Here is an 18,252-nt window from a genome sequence, read left to right as displayed (position 1 = left end):
ACTCAAAAAAAAGGTTCGTTAATTAATGGGTAGTTATATTGGTATGACCCAAGTTTGAGTCAAATTCTTATAACAGAAATAAAATTGAGAGTTGATTTGGGTTGACTGCTTTTTTAAAATGAACTAGATTTTATCTTGCCATAAGTTTTTTTTTTTTTTTAATTTTTATTTTCGATTTCTTTTGATGGGCTATACAATGGGGTAGCCCATCCCCTATCTCATAAATCCCCCAAGCCAGATGCATGTGGGATTCAATCCCAAATCACCACTACCACCAGCAGAAAACCTTACCAATCAGCCAGCTGATTTGCAGTTTTGTAGACTCATCTCAGCTAACAAAAGCCACCAAACTGGATTTGCCAAAGTCAATGTGGATGGAGCCATGGCTACTGCTCGCTGTGAAGCGATTATCATGGTTTTAAAAATTGGATCGGACCAGACGGTTGGATCGGAAAAACCTGTAACTGGTCAGTTTTACTAAAAATCGGAAATTGTTAAAAAACGTTGAAAAGGTCAGAAAACCGCTGATCCAGGTGGTTGGATCATTAAAACGTTTGACTCGGGCAGTGGTTCACAGGTTAGTATTTTTATTTTTAATGTTTTAAATAAAAAACAAAAAATAAAATATTTTTTATATCCCCAACCCAGTTCGAATCCCTTACTCCCTTTAGCTTTAGGGTTAGAACTTCTAACCCATCCTGAGTTCCCTCCTCTCAACCCTCACACCCGACCGACCACCTGCAGCGGCCAGCACCTCCGGCGCCCGACGATGACCGATGAGTTTGCAGTGGTGAAAAGACTCACCAACACTTGCAGCGGCGTCTGACGGCGAAAAGACTCACTAGCACTTGCAGCGGCGAGCTTGCAGTGGCTGTCCAGGCAAGTTTACAATAGCACTCGACACTCAACATTGGGCATTGGCGACCAAGCCCACTGTCTACGAGTTGGAGCAGCATTTGACATCACGGATTGAACCATTTTTTATTTTTTTATTATATATAAATATTTTTTATTTTTTTATTTTTTTATGACATCACGGGTTGAACCATTTTTTATGGTATTTTTTATTATATATAAATATTTTTTATTTTTTTATTTATTTATGACATCATGAGTTGAACCATTTGACTTAGACGGTAGACAGTTGAACCACCGAACTAAAAAACAGTGCCCTGACCGGTTCGGTCTCCGGATCGATTTTAAAAACCTTGGCGAGCATTATAACGAGGATGAGCATAGTAGATTCCTGTTCGTATGTGCGGTTCCATTTGATGTATGTTCAGCGGAAATGGCAGAAACGAAAGCATTCTTAGAAGGTTTAACTGTGGCAAGAGATTTCTTTTATCACATGTTATTGTTGATTGAAAGAGAGAGAGAGAGGTTAGTGTTGTTTTTTACTATGATGATATTTGAAAATTTTGTGACCAATCAACCTATATCATAAACGTTTTAATCAATCAGTGGTATTTATCAAAATTCACAGGGATTTTAATTGATAAATGTTCTTCTAGTATCATTTCTTTTCGGCATGATAGATTTTCCCTAATTTCAATTTATCAAAATTGTACTAAGTAATAACAATTATATTAATTAAGTTTAAACTAATTCCATCATCCAATTGTTACATCAATGATTTGCAGCAAGATCAGCGTAGTACTGTTTGATCCAATCGGAGATGATTTCGATCTCTCTACGTCGTTGCATGACTAACCAATTTGGATCATCTGGTGATGACTGAACTATATCTAAGCAATGGCATCCTGCAAACAACAAGCTTTGATTAACGGAAGCCTATAACAAAGGGAGTGTCTGGCACAGTTGTTGATGCTCATTTCCTTCTGTTCTAGAATGGGTTGTGGTTGGTTCTTGAATGCAAAATATATTGTCTTGTTCTAATCTTAAAACTGATAAAAAAACATTAGTATATATTTTGACAAAAAATATTTATATTTTAAAATAATTTTGACACTTTGAAATACACTGTGCTGCATCACAATACAGAACATGTGTTGATTTTTAAAACCTAGGTTCATTTACTAAAACACTCCATACAGTTTTATAGATTTATTAAGACCTATCCTATAATTTATAATCTATCTACTTAATCAAAGATGAAATTAAAGTCCATTCAAATAAATTTAATCAAAATAAAATAAAATAAAATTTGGTCCAATTCGATCCAGTCCAATGTGAGTCTATTACAAATGAACCAGGTCCAATTCAATCCAATAAATATTTTGGACCGGCCCAATTCAATGTCTGGACCGTCCAAACTGTTCAAATTTGTTTTAATTTAGATTGGTTTCAATTCAAACTCGGTCCATTGATACCTATATTCTTATCTTATACCAATGGACCAGATATTGGCTAAATTCAGCCCAATCCAAGATAAATTTATTACGGATGGACCAGGTCCAATCTAATCTAATAAATATTTTGGATTGGATTGATCCAATTCAATATGTCTTGTTGGTCTGTCTAATCCGTCCAAATTGATTTTGAACCGGATGGGGCCCAATCCAAAACCGGTCCATTGACACCCTTACTAGTAAGACATGAACAGCATTTCTATTTGGCTTTATTTGATCAATATTGTTTTTTGTATGAAGCGTAAGGGGTACTTTTGGAATAAGCAACCATGGGCCATGCCCTTGAACATTTTTTGATTAGTTTAGGTGATCATATAACTATTTTAAGATGGTAATACAAACACTTCTTAGTGAAAGGTCAACCAAGTAAACAGATTGCAAACTACATGGAGTATTTTAGTAAAATAAAAACTATAGGATAGATTTAAATAGATCTGTAAAACTATAGGGAATATTCTAATAAATGACCCTAAAACCTACCCTTTCAAATACACCAAAATACAGGTTCCATGCATTAGCCTAGAAGGTCATTGAATGTGTTCCATGATTGACACTTCATCATTTCCAAAATCAGAATTTTACCAAGTCATGGTTCCTTTATCAAAAACCATCTTTCTAAAAATTAAAGGAGGGGCCAAAGACTTACCTTCATTTGTATATATGGCTAAAAGGCTGTCTGATATGCTTGTCAAGACACTGAAAAAGGAAATAAAACCCAGTAAATGTCTTGCTTCAACAAATTAATCTCTCTCTCTCTATATAGATAGATAGATAAAGTATTACTCTGTACCCTGCGCTACTGTAAGGGTCCCTGAGTCCATTTGAGAATATGATGTTACTTCCAAACCTCTCAAGGATCAACTTAATATCCTGAAATGTATATTACAACAACGACGTATGAATGCATTTGAGATAAAACAGGCAGAGAGGAGAGCGGAGAGAGAGGAGGAAGACAGAGACAGAGAAGCTTACATGGCCACCAAACTGAGTCGTGATCCAATGAGGCCTAGGGCTGACACTATAGGCACTCTTGCAGCCTTGGATGAATGCCTCTAAGTCAAAAGGTGCTGCTTCAAACATGGTGTCATTGCTACCGCGGCCCATGGGCATTACCATCTCACTACATGTCTAATTTAATTAATAATATGATGCTAAGATTAGTACTCATTTGTTATTAAACAAAACCTAATGCCGAAACAGGATTCATGTAGTAAATTTCATGTATATAATTGGGATAAGGCTTGAATGATGATTCTTAAATTGCATTTTAATTTTGTTTAATTCGGGAGGAACAAAGAAATTGGTTTTGTTTCAAAAGACAGTTTTAAGTATAGATATTGTACGATACATGCAACTTGATATCAAATCACTAGTCTACAACCAATAACATGTTTCTTGTGTTTTTGTTTTATGAACTACTTTGTTTTCAAACCAAAGTGTTATAATTTGGTTTTGCAATTCAATACAAGAAAAGCAATTCACATTGGAGAAACCCCCCTGAATTTGTTAGGTTCTCATAAAAAAGTTTCAGAGACCAGTTATTAATCAGTATTTTAAGATTCGGACCAGAGTAAAAATGGAATGCTCTCTGGGTCTCAGTTTGACTGGTTAATTGGACGATTTGCCTATCCAACCTGCCAAAACCACCATTCAACTGAGACCCGGAAAGGCTACTGGTTCCCATTTCCATGGTCCGACTGCCCGGTCTGGGCCGAGCCTTAAAACAGTGCAACGAGATAGTGATGATGATGATGATGAAAAACAGAAGATACCTGCCAATCCCACCCGTCATCAGTTTCTTCATCGCTATCACTTGGATTATTAGATGTATTTAAATCATAGCATGACGAGTTTCCATTGTAACTAACAACTCCTGCAACAACTTTACCAATAATGTCGGTGTTGTTGGAGGTTCCATCAATGGCATTGCAAATTTTCAAAACCGAGTCATCTGAAGGAAAAGCATATTGGGCAGCTTCGCAATACATATACTCCAAGTAGTCCTTGAGCTGGGAAGCTGAGGTTATTGGCCTAGTAGACAATTAAGCAAGCAAACAAATAACACACAACTTCAAAATCTAAAGTCAGGGATTAATAAGAGGAAAAAGATGAAGGTTGAATTCAATTACTTGCAAGTCATGAATTGTTTTGAAAGTATTGAAAGCCCATTTGGTTCAGAGGCAACTCTATCAATCTCAGACCAGGACTGCCTTATGGTATTATAACAACTTTCACTTGCGTCCTGCACCGTCCACAGAACATGAAATCCCATTTGTTATTCAGGGACCTCATCTAAATCATTCCTTTACCACTTGACATCTTATTATAATTTCATTACTGAAGATTAAACTAACCGAATTCGATGACGTACTCTAAAATCCTTGGTGACAACAGAGTAGTATCCATCTTGAGGTGTGATGTCATCAAAATAGAGAATTGGTGCTGATGATGCTAATGCCCCAAGAGCAATATGTGGATATTTGAGGCGGAACCATGCAGCCAGCACTGAAAAATAAAAAGGGTTTCAATGAATAATAAAGCAATTGATGGATTCCCATCTGCTGTGAACACACCAGCATTTACAATGAATTCAAGACATCACACCTCTCACAGCAGATGTTTCTTTGTAGTTGATGATATAGTAGTGATCAGATACAAATACACCACCATTTGCAATAAATTTAAGAAAGACGTAATGACCTCACAACAGACGTTTTCTTGCAATTGATGATATAGTGGTGATCAAACAATTATATATATATATATATGTGAAATTGAGTTAATTTGCATTTACTTACTCCCACCATAAGATCCCCCAACAACAATCACTGGGCTTCTCTCTGCAGATAAGTTCTTCTTGATGGCTAAAATAATCTCGGCATAGTCTGCTAAAGCTTGTGACGAGCTGAAATACCCAAGTGTGCTTGCATCTCTGAAGGCTTCTTCCCTTGAACCAAAGGGCACTGATTTTCCATAATAGCGATGCTGTAAAGATATACCAATTAATCTCTCAATTGTAGGACGATGCCTATTAAAATTCTAAGTCCATATTGAAGGAACACTTGCAAATAGATTGAAGAAATTTGTGAGCAATAAACCCTTATCATAAACATGTTAATCAATTAGATGGAATTTATCAAATTTCATGAGTGGGTTTTGATTGGTAAGAACTATTCAAATACCATGTCTTTCCAGCATCATAAATTTTCCTTTCAAGAAATAATTTATGTAAAAACTTTTCAATAAATGTTATAAAAAGGAATGATTCAAGCACATCACCATTTTAACTTCATTCCATTGATTCAATTCAATTGTGTTACAAAAAAGAACCTAGCTAATTGGGCGTTTCAGTTAGACCATTTTTATGAAACCAAATGGAAAGCCGGATTATTGTCCAAAGCTCACCTTCTGTCAAATTTCCTTAAGATAACTGTTAGGTATCATGTATAGAAGTTTACATGACCAAATTACCCCTGAATGGCCTATTAATCTTACTAAATGCTTTTTATGACAAAATTATTCCTGACTGCCCATATATAATATAATAATTATGTGTATACTATATTCCATTATTTATTTGGGATTAAATAAATTAAATTTAGGAGTGATCATTAGTTAGGCCAGGCCAGGCCTGGGTTGAGCTTTGTACCTATGATAATCACTATAGCCTATGCCTGGACCAACCCGGGTTCTAAGTAAATAACATATATACATAAGTATACATTATGTATAAAATATATATTTTAAATATATGTGGGTTGGGCGGGGCCCAAGCTAGGCTTGAAGTATTAGGCCCAGGCCTAACCATAAAATTTAAAGGCCTGGTGTGGGAATATATACATTATGTATAAAATATGTATTTTAAATATATGTGGGTTGGGTTGGGCCCAAGCTAGGCTTGAAGTATTAGACCTAGGCCTGACCATAAAATTTGTAGGCCTAGTTGGGCTCAGGCCCAATTCATGGATAATTTTCTCATATAAATATTTAATAAGCTTGATTGACCATTTAAGGATAGTTTGGTGGTCATGTAAAATGTGCACTACTTCTATTAATAATGACCAACACTAACCTAATGAAAATCTAATATCATGTGAGTTTTAGATAATAAAACTCACTGACAGGGGACTCTCTGGATAGGTTGTAAAAAGATTGGATTGAATTTGGATTTGAATAATATCCAAAGCCAACCCATTGAGAGTCGAATCCAAAGTTTTTAAAACCGACCCGGACAACAAACTGGTCAGGGGTCCGGTTCTTGGGTCGAACTATTCAACCGCACGGGTCAGCGATTTTTGGCAAAAATCCAATTTTGGGGAAAAATGGAACTGGTCACTTGACCGATTCCCGGTTTTTCTGGTCCGGTCCATTTTTGAAAACCAGGGTCAAAATAGATTCAATATCTGATTGATATGTAAAGTATAAATTCAAATTCAATATCAGAAAATCTATATTAAATTAGCATAAATTTACAAAAAATATATTCTTTAAATAAAAAACAGGTTTATCTAATTATATAGATATAGATATAGATAGATAGATAGATTAGATGATCAAAGACTATCAAATCAAGCAATATCCCAATTCAAACCCATTCACAAACAAATGATTCATATTCAAATCGGATTAAATTAACAAGTAAAATTATAATGAATAACTCTGATACTAAACAGTATTTAAATAGATAGATAAATAGATTGGATGGATCAAAGCATATCAAATCAATTAATATCCGAATTCAAACCCATTAACAAACAAATAATTCATATCCAAATCGGATTAATTAAATCCATTTGCATCCTTACCTCAAAATGCTAGGTCCATCAAGACTCATAAGAAGTGTATTTTTACCTACACCTCTATAAATACTAAAGGACATTAAACTTAGGGGAATATTCATAAAGGAAAGAGAGACCCAGATGGAAAAAGAATTATAATATATAGAAAAATAGGAAATAAGATTAATAAATCTGATTTGCCAATCGACCCAATCCCAAAAAGGATGCAAACAGAATGGAAGGAATTTGGATTTGACTAATACTCAAATCCAACCCATTAATAATATGGGAGAGTTGAATCCGATCCAACATAGATTCGAATTCAATATCAGTAAATCGGTTTTAAATTAGCATAAATTTACAAAATAAAAAAAATGTATTCTTTAAATAAAAAATAGGTGTCTAAATCCAAAATCCCACAAAATAATTTTATCAAAATGCAGTATGGTATTGGCCATCTATATATACAGATAGATAGATAAATTAAATGGATAAAAAATTATCAAATCAATCAATATCCGAATTTGAACCATGGTTCATATTCAAATCGGATTAAATTGAATCCATTTGCATCTCTACCCCAAAATACTATATTAGAAATTAATAAGAAATGTATTTTTGTTTTCCTATACCTCTATAAATACTATAAGGGCATTAAGCTTAGGGGCATTTTCGGACAAGAACCCTATAGTACCAATATCGTCATCTATAGCCGATTCATCTCCAAGGTAGACAAAGATGGGAGCGCTGGAATTTGCACCCCCCCAGTAGTTGGAGTTAATCACATATTTCTGTTGAAAGGTTGTGTAGCTCTCCGGCCTGTAGTTGAAGTGGTCGAGCGTTTGATTGTAGTAATAAACGTTGTAGTCCGCCTTAGGAGAGGGAGTTCCGGTCATGACCCCCACCTTCCGATCCTTCATTCTTCTCATGACGCGGAGTCTTGGGGTTCTCATTGCAGCTGTAGACACGCATGTTAGCAGGAGCAGAAGGAGCAGACAACGCCACTGGATTGAATGCACAGAGGCTCTGTGAATGGCCATGCGTGTGAAAATTTGCTTTAGGCCTTTGAACGTTAGAGCTGGGTTTCAGAGCTTATCTTATAGTGTCAGAAGGGAGTAAATAAGATATAAATACCAGCTAATTAATAACCGGAAATACATAAACCGATCTAATTAATTAGATGGGAGAGGTGGGAATTTGACAGTTAATAATTTATTTTTTAAGACTAAAATGTCCTCGAAATTTCAACTTTTGTAACATTAAAAAGGGCATAGTTTTGGATGAAAAGCGAGTTCGGATGCTTCAAATGCACGGCTGCAAAAGAATGTGAGGACAAGTCTGTGAGGATCAAATCCGATCTCGGGTGTAGTACCTACATAAAAATCAAAATTTTTTGTTCAAATTCTATAACAAGCTACTTAGTTTCTAAACAGAAATTAAAACAAGGAAAAACTAATCCGGATCTCCTGCCCACGTCTGCCCACAATACACTTCCCCTGTGAATTGGGAACATCTCCCCCTGTATAATACTATATAAGAGGATGAGATGTTTTCTATATGTGGCTGTGATGTTATATGGGTAGATGTGAGCAAAGTTTGTGTGGCCAGGAGATCCAAACTCAGAACACTGTTGTTTGGTTCCATGGGCATTTATTTAATAAATTTTGGAAATGACAAAAATAAATTTTGGTTTTTGTGCACGCTAACCGTTTGTGAAAGTTATTTTTTAAAACTTTCACAAACGGTCAAAAGTTTTTTTACTGTTATGCTGATGTAGAGCCTAATGGCACTTAGTGGTTACAAACAGTTGTAACTATTAAATTTCTCGATTTTATCAACAAATAAAATACAAATGTTTATTCTATAAATGTAAACGAAATCAAACACATTCCACATCTTTCTCATCGAAATTTTAAATTTCTATTATATGCATAATTATTTGTACAGCATGTACATTATAAATGCCACAAGTGGATGACTAACAAAGTCGTCCAAAACTTGATAATAAAAATATCGAGCATTTTTGTTCTTGTGCGTAGGAGATCCAAATTGGTTTGAATATGGATTTGTAACGGTTCATCTCTTCTCCTCTGAGCTAAGAGTTTGATTGTTGAGAGAATATGTCCACTCCAGGGGCCTTGAAAAAGATAACGATAACGTATGGATTTGCAACAATTTGTGCCATTAAGTATAGATTATAAAATGGCTGAATATGTATTTGTAATGGTTTGTAAAAGTTGAATATGGATGTGTAACAGTCGAATATGGTTTGCAACAGTTGATATGAGTTTATAACCATTTTTAGCAGTTTTATGGGTTTGTACTTTGTAGTCGAATATTGGATTGGATTGTTTTTCTTGATCCAATTTGTTTATTTTCATTTTTTGAAGGCGATCCAATTTGTTATTAATCCAATCCAACAATATGATAATTTATTAAATGTGGTCCGATCTATCGATGGCTCTGGGTGGCATCTCTTAACAAATTTAGTTCCCGTTTAGGAGGGCTTTCCTGCTTTTGGTGTTGCATGAGCCGAGGATCCCGGAACATCTTTCGGTGTTTGGTAAAAGAGCCATATCAGGTAGTTTCTTTAAAGTGATTCAGTTAATACTGCTCAATTAACACAAATTAAATACTCCAGATATCCACAGAACGGTATCTCCATTGCATTACAACATGTAAGAGGATGATTACTACGATGTTACGTGATAGGAAATCCAGACTCAACGCACAAACCCTCCCCAACGGGCCATTGTTTTCTGTTTGTGGCTATTGGCCACTTGTACAAATAGAGGAATTGAAATAACTTCAGAAAGAAACGAATTTTATCAAGAAAATAAAGAAGTGCATGTGCATTAACTCTGAAATTAAAGAACCAGTTAGTATTTAATAGGAAATTTACATTAACAAATAACAACACGACTTGAGATAGAATCCTTACAGAGTTAGCCGATCTATGTATCCTTGGAAAGAAATGTATTAATTATGTAATTAATGCATTTGTATTTCCGAAAGTTTTTTTAGTAGTTACAAACACAAGGATAATATCACCCTTCTTTTTTATTAGGATAAATCGCTGAAATCTCTCTGAAGTTTCTGAAATTTCATCCTGGAGTTTGATGATTGTGATCACCTTTCCTGTACTTTCTAATGTAATTGCAAGTCCACCTTGTTTGTTAGAATCCTCAAATATCCAAAATACCCATTTAGTAACTTTTGATCAAAATATTTACTTTCTAAATATGAAACTCATATATGAATGGATAGCCTAAAAACCCTTCCAATTTCTTAAAATCATTTTATACTACAGACCACCAATTTTTTTATCTGCCTCTAGCCCTCTAACCCCTTCAACTAATTTCTTTTTCCTTACGCGTGCTTCATTAAAGGGTTTTTGACTGCCTTACACATAGATAGCAAATGTGAGTCTAAATTGAATCTTTTCTGCTTTAACTTTCAATAAATCCAATAAGAACAGAAAATCCTTTGAGCTATTACTTCAACATGCCCTTTCTGATCTGCTGCTACATAAAAAAAAAAAAAAAAAGAAATCCCTTTTTCAGATCCTTGTGGTGGAAACACAATTTGAAGCTTTGTATATATCACTGAAATTTACAATATAAAAAAATGAAAGGAAAAAGGTCATGACCGTCCACATAGGAACTGCGGCTGTAGAACAAATTTCTTCTTTCTAACCCAACCCAAGCTGCTTATAAACAGTATCACCACCTTACCGATCACTACCATTTATTTCATTGTCTTTGATCATCTTCAAGCCTATGTACCTACCAAAATAAAAATATGTCAGCATGTTTATCAGAAAAACATTATAGATGATGATAGGCTATATTTACAGTCAATTCAGTTACTTACCGCCCCATCATCATCAGTGTTGCTTGTGGATTGGTCCCTGGAGAAACTGTGAGGGTGGAACCATCGACCACCCGCAGCGAATCCAAGCCAATAACTCGGTATTGATGATCAACAACCTTCCCCACCAAGCACCCGCCATGGTAGTGCCATATGGTTGTGACAGTCCGGCGACAGAAATCAGCCATCAGTACATCATTCGACAAATTCAATGGCAGTGCTGGCCCTACAAACCTAAAGTCCCGCCCGCCGAACCACTCCCTGAACTTAAATTCTTCCATTGATCGCCCCCTTAACACCTCTCCAATCGTCCTCATCCCCTGTACACACCGCGCCAGGTCCATTGGATTGCTGAAGTAGTTGAAGCGCACCTCTGGAGTCACCCGAGCATCAGTGGAAGCGAGTCGAAGCGACCCAGTTGAAAGGGGCCCTGCAATCTTCTCCATAAGGGTAGCAACCGTGAAATAGAGAGGAGAATATGGGTTCCGAATGAAAACAGAGCGAGGTGGGGAGGCGAAAGGAATAATGTTCGATGCTGCTTCGATGTAGGTACCCGAGTTGGTGATACCCACAACCTGTATGAGGGATTGATCGAGTGGGGTTGGTGGCGCAATGGAGATACCGTTACGAGGGTTGTCGTACATGAACTGACCCACATAAGGTAGGTGGTGAGAGACAGGGATGCCCCATGATGAAAGGTAGGGCCGAGGACCAATGCCGCTGAGTAGCAGAAGCTGCGGACTTCCGATGGCCCCGGCGGAGACTATCACCTCCCCTCCGCTGCGTATCATGGCATGGTGGTGCCGCCCAACTTTATCCCGATAAATGACGCCAATCGCCGCTTGTTTCTTGCTTCCAGACCCTGGTGCACCGGCGGGAAAACCAACCAACCAACGAACCCGAATTGTTAGTTTGTTTGTTAGTTAAATCGGCAGTTATTTTCTTTCTTTACCAGAGAGAGAGATTACCAGCAGAGACAGAGCTCAGAAGGATCCTCTCGACGCTAGCGTAGAGAGCGACTCTAATGTTGGACGGAGTGGCGTAGTCCAGTAGATCTGCGGCGCTGTGTCTCCGGCCGGAGCTGTCAAAGGTGGAACCACCGATCTTTGTTCCGATGACATGATCAACATTATACCCATTATAGGGCCTAACATTGGCTTCAAGAAGTCCATCACGGACGGCTGATTGCCAGCCCCTTAATACCGGGCGGAAGACAACAGCACGCTCCACCCACTGGAAAGATTTATTCACGAGCCGCACGTCCCAATGGACCCCAGATTGACGGAAAAATTCGTCATCTGCTCGGCTGTAGAATCCGGCGTTAATGGCGCTGCTCCCCCCAAGAACTCTGCCTCTGGCATTAGGCACGCCATCTTCAGAAGTGAAAGTCTGAACCGGGGATTCGTGGGCGTCGACCTGGGTGAGCGCGGACAAAAACCCTTCTTGGGTCATGAGGTTTGGGGCTCCATAGCTATGCCCTCCTCTTTCCAGTAACAAGACTTTGTACTTTTCAGACAATGTGGCCGCCAAGGGGCAGCCGGCCGTGCCTCCTCCGACAATTATGTAGTCGTATTCTTCCTCCACCGGGAACTCTGTTGCGTTGAAGGTAAAATGTAAGTACGCTGGGCCTGCAAGAACAAGAAAAGAAAAGTGAGGAAACTCCATTTAATCAAGAAAGCTGAAATGCTTTGGAAGTGGGTTTCCGATGATACAGAATATCCATTTGATCAGAGAACCCGGCTTACCTTGTTGCCGTGGATTTTGCAATTGGGGCAGCACAGGTATGAATATTGTGCAGAGGCAGAGAAATGGAAAGATGGGTTTCAGGAATTTGGCCATGGTTGCGACTGAATTTCTTAAGCTCCGACGAGAAGTTGGCGATCGTTGGAATTGCAGAGAGAGAGAGAGAGAGATGTATAAAACTATAAAATTTTACACTCTTTGCTTAAGATGTATAAAACTATAAAAGTATGAAGAATGGCACAAATTCGCTTTACAGGGACTGTGTAAGCTGAGGAAGGGACTCGGAGGGGTGGTGGTGGGGGCATTGTAAACCAATTTAAAAAAATGGTAAACAAAAAATTCAGATGTTCAAAGCTAGAAGATCTGGACCGTTAATTGTTGGCTGAAAAATTAAAATGGCTAATAACTTACCCTAAACTATCTGATAATTAATTGAGGGATAAGGATGCAAATGGAACGGGTATCGGATTCGAAATAGGTATATCCGAATCCGATCCAACACTGTTTATTGCAGATCCGACTCGATCGGAAGATCCAACCGGATCTGATAAACTTGGATCTGAATTTGAACCGGATCAGGAAATTAGATATTTGGATGCAATCCGATCCGATTTGTTTTCTTTAAAAATTAACAAATTATTAAAAGAAAAATAAAATATATTAATTTAAATAAAGATAAACAAAAAACACAAATGTTTTTTAATTATTATTATTATTATATATATGCAGGTTTTTTATAAAAAATAAATAATATAACAGATTTACAATATATATATATATTTTGAATCGAATCTTCTTAGATTAGATAGGGGGTGACCTGAATTTGATCCAACTTCTAATCAGATCCTAATATCTGATCTGATCCAAAGAACCGAACTGTGGGTGATCCAAATTCGACCAAAGAGGACCAGATCTTAGATCGGATCGGATCATGATCTTATCCATTGTCACCCCTATTGAAGGGCCATTTGCGGGAATAAGGGTCTGGATTCCAATTCCAAATGTTTGGTTGGGAAGAGTTGGAATCCAATTCTTATTCCTATTGGAATGGCCATTCCCTCCCCTCCCTTGGGAGTTGGGATCGAAAATCCACTCCAGCCAATTCTGGTTTTGATTTCGTTGCCAGTCTAAACCAAATTGGTGGGGGGAATGGACCATTCTAATTTTGATTATAAAGGACTTCAATTCTGATTCCAATTATGAACCAAATGGACCTTAAGTTTCAAAACCTACTTAGTGCGCTTGACCTTTTAAAAATATGACAAAATAATCCTTTGGTTAGTTGGCTGCCACTAGACCTGTTCATGGATTGGGTAGCCCAACAGCTTGACTTAGCCCAACCCACTCCCAAGTCGGGCTTGGACATGTTCTTAGGTCCACGGGCATGACCTTGGGCCCAAAACACCAAGCCTAATTGATTTTCGGGCCTGGCTCGGGAATTGTCAAAAAGGCCTAGCCCAAGATTAAGCCTGACTTAACTATTTCATATAGAATAAAATATATTATTTATTATAATATATATTCATCATTTCCTAATCGTTCTAATTTCTAAACTCCCAAAACCCTACCTAAGCCCTACTTCCCCCTTTCCCAATTTGCTCATCATGTTCTCATTTCTCACTTCTCATTCTCAGCATTCATCTCTCATCTCAAGTTAGCAACGGATCAGCACCTATCGTTTTCTTCTCCAACAATCTCCGATAAATGTAGGCTAGTAGTGGCAACCCTTCTTTTTGGCATTATTTCTCCGACAAACTCAACTTTTGCCATGAAACTGAACCAAACTGACCCATGCTCGCTCCTACTGCTAGGTGGGTGACGTGTCACCGTCTGTATTAGAATTGATAGTTGTGCTAATTGGATAAGGATAGCCCGCCACATAGGTCGGTACCCTAGTGGTCAACTAGCTACTCAAGTTGTTGTTTGCCCAAGTTGGGGATGTCAAGCCAACACCCGAAGTCACTGTTTGTTCTTCTGAGGTGATGTGCTCTACTAAGCTAGGGAGTAACCCGTCGATCTTTCCATCAGTTGAGATGTAGGTTGGGCTGGTTGGCTTAGGAAAATCTAGTTGAGTGCAACCTACCCCTACATGGCACCAAGGAGTCATTAAATAGTTCCGACTCGTCACATGGCACTATGTGGCCAGACGACCAGATCACCCCTCATTAATTGTCCCCGCTCCCAAGCCCAAGGTGCCAAGCTCGGCGAAGGGAGTAGCTCAATTCAGAGTGATCACGACCTAACACCTAATGCTGGTTCTTCATCGGGTCACAGTTCAAGATTGAACAAGTTTTCCCAACATGGTCTGTTTGACAAGTCGCATCTCAGGCACACACGGATGACATGTGGTAATTAGGCTCCGCGAATGTCAAAAAGTCGTGCTAAATTCATTTTTGGGCCTCGGGAGATAAACTATTGCACCCTTCTGAGCTGTTGGATTGAATCGATCTTGACCTTCAGAGGTCAGGGTCCCCATCTGTATATAGGGGCCTTTAGGGGGTCCCATTTGCACTGTCTTCTAAACTTCGAGTGAGGTCAAATTGAATTCTGGTTGGTGAACTTGGCGTGGTTGAGGTCAGCGAGGTCAATTTTCTTAGTAGTGTGGTGAGTCCTCTCCTTTTTTTTTACATTTTCCTATTCACCTTTAAATTATGTCAGGTATTGTGTCTAAGGGAAAGGAACAAGGGCTGTTCATGTCGAGGAAGGGTCCTTGGCACAGGAAAGGCGAGGCTCTCATATAGGTGCCTCAACCTCAAGTTGGCAACCCAAAACCCATATGGAGTTTGGCTTGACTAAGTTAACCGCCAAGGATATACTTCATCTAGATGCCTGGAATAGGATCCTCGACCAGGTCGGTCTTAACCTTCCCATCCCCAAGAAAATGCCTTAGGACCATGAGAAAGATGAGCTCTATATCTTCGAGGAGGCTTTGAAGGCTGGGCTCAAGTTCCCTCTTCACCCTTTCATCCCTGAGGTCATGAACTATTATGACATCAACTTGGCTCAACTCCACCCTAATTCCATCAAAACCCTAGTCGGCACCATCTCCTTCTATCACCATTTTGAGTTCATTCCAACCATTCAAAACTTTGTTGGCCTATGCCAACTGAAACGGAACGCCAATGAGGATTTCAACTTTTACTTGTCCTACCAACCTTGTTGTAAACTACTGGGTGGCTTCCCCTCCAAGGTGACAGCCTAGAAGATGAGATATTTCTTCCTTTTTGTGGGTGATAGGTGGCTCTTCACCTCGGATTGGAAGACTCCCATCAGGGACATCAAGGATGGCTCAGCCTTAAATGAACACCTACAGGAAAGAGTGTAGGTCCTAGTCACTAGGAAGTCGTTGGTCAGTAAGTTCATGGCTAAGGAGGTATTGATTTAAGCCAAGCTTAGTCCTCTGGGTAGGTTTGTCCTTTTTGTACTAATTGGTTTTGCTATGTTTGGTTTACCACTTCAACAATTCAACTTATGCTATTTTCTTCTTTTTATCTATGCAAGAAGTATGTCAGGATCAGGAGTCAACGTCACCGAGTTGTTTGGTCTTATGAAGAGAAAAACTAATAAAAGGAAGATGTCACATCGGGACACTTCCCGAACTGAGGAGGCTGAGCAGCCTAGGTTAGCGGAGCATGAGCAGATCGAGGTCATCAACCTCGTGGAAGATGAATCCCAGGGGGGAGCTAATGCAAAGTTTGAGAACATCTAGGCAACAGAGTTGTGCCATCCCACACCCGTCACTTTAGAGGCCGGTATTGGGGAGAAGTACACCGTCCTTGACTCAAAGACTTCCCTTCAATTGAGTAAGTCAATCATATTCCCCAAGGAGGTGGAGGAGCATGTCCACCAACATACTACAGCCATCGGGGGTAAAGTGCTCCAGTACCTTATCACAGTAAGTATTTGTTGTTCCGATGTCCGCTCATTTTATCTTTTATTATGGCTGAGTACTAATCGGGAACTTCTTTTCTTTCACAATCCAACACTCTCACACACACCTTGATGGGCCAAGCCGAGGCATACTATCATCAATGCAACTTTCTATAGAAGGACGTGGAGAATCGAGATGAGTGCTTGGGGATGGTGGTGATGCACATCGAGGAGATTAAGGCCAAGTTGGCACACAAGCAGACTAAGAAGGAAAGGTTATCCAAGAAGGTCAATCATCTCACCAATGAACTACAACATAAGGAAGCCGAGCTTGTTGAGTGGAGGTCGAAGTTTGTTAAAGAGTTATGTTGGGCCAAGGCTCATGGTATCAAGAAATACCTTACCTTATGCCGCTGCCTCGTCTCCTCAATGTTCCCAAAGCTTGATACAACGAAGGTCAAGAGCTCAAATGTCCCGAAGGAGATGCTTGAGTAGGTTGAGAAAGAGGTTGACTCGAAAGGGGATGTTGAGGGCAGCGGCGATGCCTAGGATGAAGAGATGCAATCTACTAAGGATGAGCTGTTGCCCAGTCAGGAGTGATGATTCAACCTCTTTTTTTGGACATCCTATACATAATGATGTATCCCGAGCTTCCAAGCTCAGTTTTTTGCTTTCTATTTTTTCCTCTTATTCTTTTTCTTTTACTATAGCGATGTGCCCTCTCTTTTTGGTTAAGTAATGGAGCATCTCTTTACACGTTGACCTACTTTTCTTACACATTTCTATGTTTTTCTAAGTCATAAAAGAGAGTGGGATTTAACTAAGTAATTAAATGGTATCGAGGTGCTTATATGTGACAAAGTGCGCATAGTGAGTGATCTCGTTTATAATGAACTAATGTGCTAATAGTGGATTGGTTGGATCGGTCGGACCAAATCACATGAATGGGTGATCACATAGGTCAGAGCTCGAGATCGACAAGTTGTTTCTTATGACACTTGGTGAAAATTACCATGTTTTAAATTAGGATCTCGGAACTTCAAATGTAATACCTTCTTAGGTTGACAGAATTCTACATAAAGGGACCTACCTCTCTTCGAGAATTTTGAGCTTGTAAGTCCCCAATCCAAGTACCTTAGTCACCTTGTAAGGACCTTTCCAGTTAGGACTGAGCTTTCCCTTGCTTGGGTCATGTACCATAACCTTCCTTAGCACGAGTTTTTCAACTTGAAAGTAATGTGTTTTGACTCTTGTGTTGTGGTATTGAACTATCCTCTACTGGTAGGCGACAGTTTGGATCTAAGCCAGGTCACGCACCTCTTCAACTAAGCCGCAGTTGGTTCTTAGCTTGTCATACATCTCTGACTGTAAGGTCAACACCATAATCTTGGTTGGGATTATTTTCACCCATTGTTGTTCGATATGCCCATAAGACATTAGGAAGTTTGTCGACCCATAGACCCTTAGCTCGGGCTAGTTGAGCTTCTAGACCTTGCAAGATGGCCCGGTTTGTGACCTCAACTTGCCTATTCACCTAGGGGTGAGCAATCAACGTAAAGGCAGGTTGAGTCCAAACTGTTTAATGACACCTTGATGCCACGTGGAGGTAAGTCATAGCCAAA

The 18,252-nt window shown here is 38.8% G+C and overlaps 2 protein-coding genes across 2 annotated transcripts; both read right to left on the bottom strand.

Moving 5' to 3' along the window:
* Positions 1-1,492: 1,492 nt before the first annotated feature.
* On the bottom strand, positions 1,493-8,246 carry LOC148869929 (uncharacterized). Its single transcript, XM_088972641.1, has 9 exons — positions 7,780-8,246; positions 5,168-5,354; positions 4,741-4,874; positions 4,499-4,611; positions 4,142-4,400; positions 3,342-3,497; positions 3,160-3,239; positions 3,016-3,065; positions 1,493-1,760 (listed from the first exon to the last, which is right to left on the bottom strand). The coding sequence occupies exons 1-9, from the start codon at positions 8,185-8,187 to the stop codon at positions 1,627-1,629; spliced, it is 1,521 nt and encodes a 506-aa protein (XP_088828767.1). The 5' UTR covers positions 8,188-8,246; the 3' UTR covers positions 1,493-1,626.
* A 2,330-nt stretch (positions 8,247-10,576) lies between these two features.
* LOC148869928 (Glucose-methanol-choline (GMC) oxidoreductase family protein) lies at positions 10,577-13,043 on the bottom strand. Its single transcript, XM_088967913.1, has 4 exons — positions 12,763-13,043; positions 11,986-12,645; positions 11,021-11,879; positions 10,577-10,932 (listed from the first exon to the last, which is right to left on the bottom strand). Exons 1-4 carry the CDS (start codon positions 12,854-12,856, stop codon positions 10,878-10,880), a joined length of 1,668 nt encoding a protein of 555 aa, XP_088824039.1. The 5' UTR covers positions 12,857-13,043; the 3' UTR covers positions 10,577-10,877.
* Between the last annotated feature and the right edge of the window lie 5,209 nt (positions 13,044-18,252).

The sequence above is a fragment of the Nelumbo lutea genome, chromosome 2 (genome assembly GCF_056320005.1).
Source record: "Nelumbo lutea isolate HS-2025 chromosome 2, American lotus-T2T, whole genome shotgun sequence".
Taxonomy (NCBI): Eukaryota; Viridiplantae; Streptophyta; class Magnoliopsida; order Proteales; family Nelumbonaceae; genus Nelumbo; species Nelumbo lutea.
The sequence above is the reverse complement of the archived record's forward strand: the minus strand, read 5'-3'. Positions and strand labels throughout refer to the sequence as shown.

What these genes read in the sequence shown, in the direction of transcription:
- LOC148869929 (XM_088972641.1), bottom strand. Translation starts at nt 8,187, where the DNA reads ATGGCCATTCACAGAGCCTCTGTGCATTCAATCCAGTGGCGTTGTCTG. An exon ending in ATGACGGGTGGGATTGGCAG is followed by an intron (nt 3,498 to 4,141) that starts GTATCTTCTGTT and finishes TAATTAAATTAG; the next exon opens with ACATGTAGTGAGATGGTAAT. An exon ending in CGACTCAGTTTGGTGGCCAT is followed by an intron (nt 3,240 to 3,341) that starts GTAAGCTTCTCT and finishes TATACATTTCAG; the next exon opens with GATATTAAGTTGATCCTTGA.
- LOC148869928 (XM_088967913.1), bottom strand. Translation starts at nt 12,856, where the DNA reads ATGGCCAAATTCCTGAAACCCATCTTTCCATTTCTCTGCCTCTGCACA. An exon ending in GCAAAATCCACGGCAACAAG is followed by an intron (nt 12,646 to 12,762) that starts GTAAGCCGGGTT and finishes TTGTTCTTGCAG; the next exon opens with GCCCAGCGTACTTACATTTT. An exon ending in TCTGAGCTCTGTCTCTGCTG is followed by an intron (nt 11,880 to 11,985) that starts GTAATCTCTCTC and finishes CCGGTGCACCAG; the next exon opens with GGTCTGGAAGCAAGAAACAA.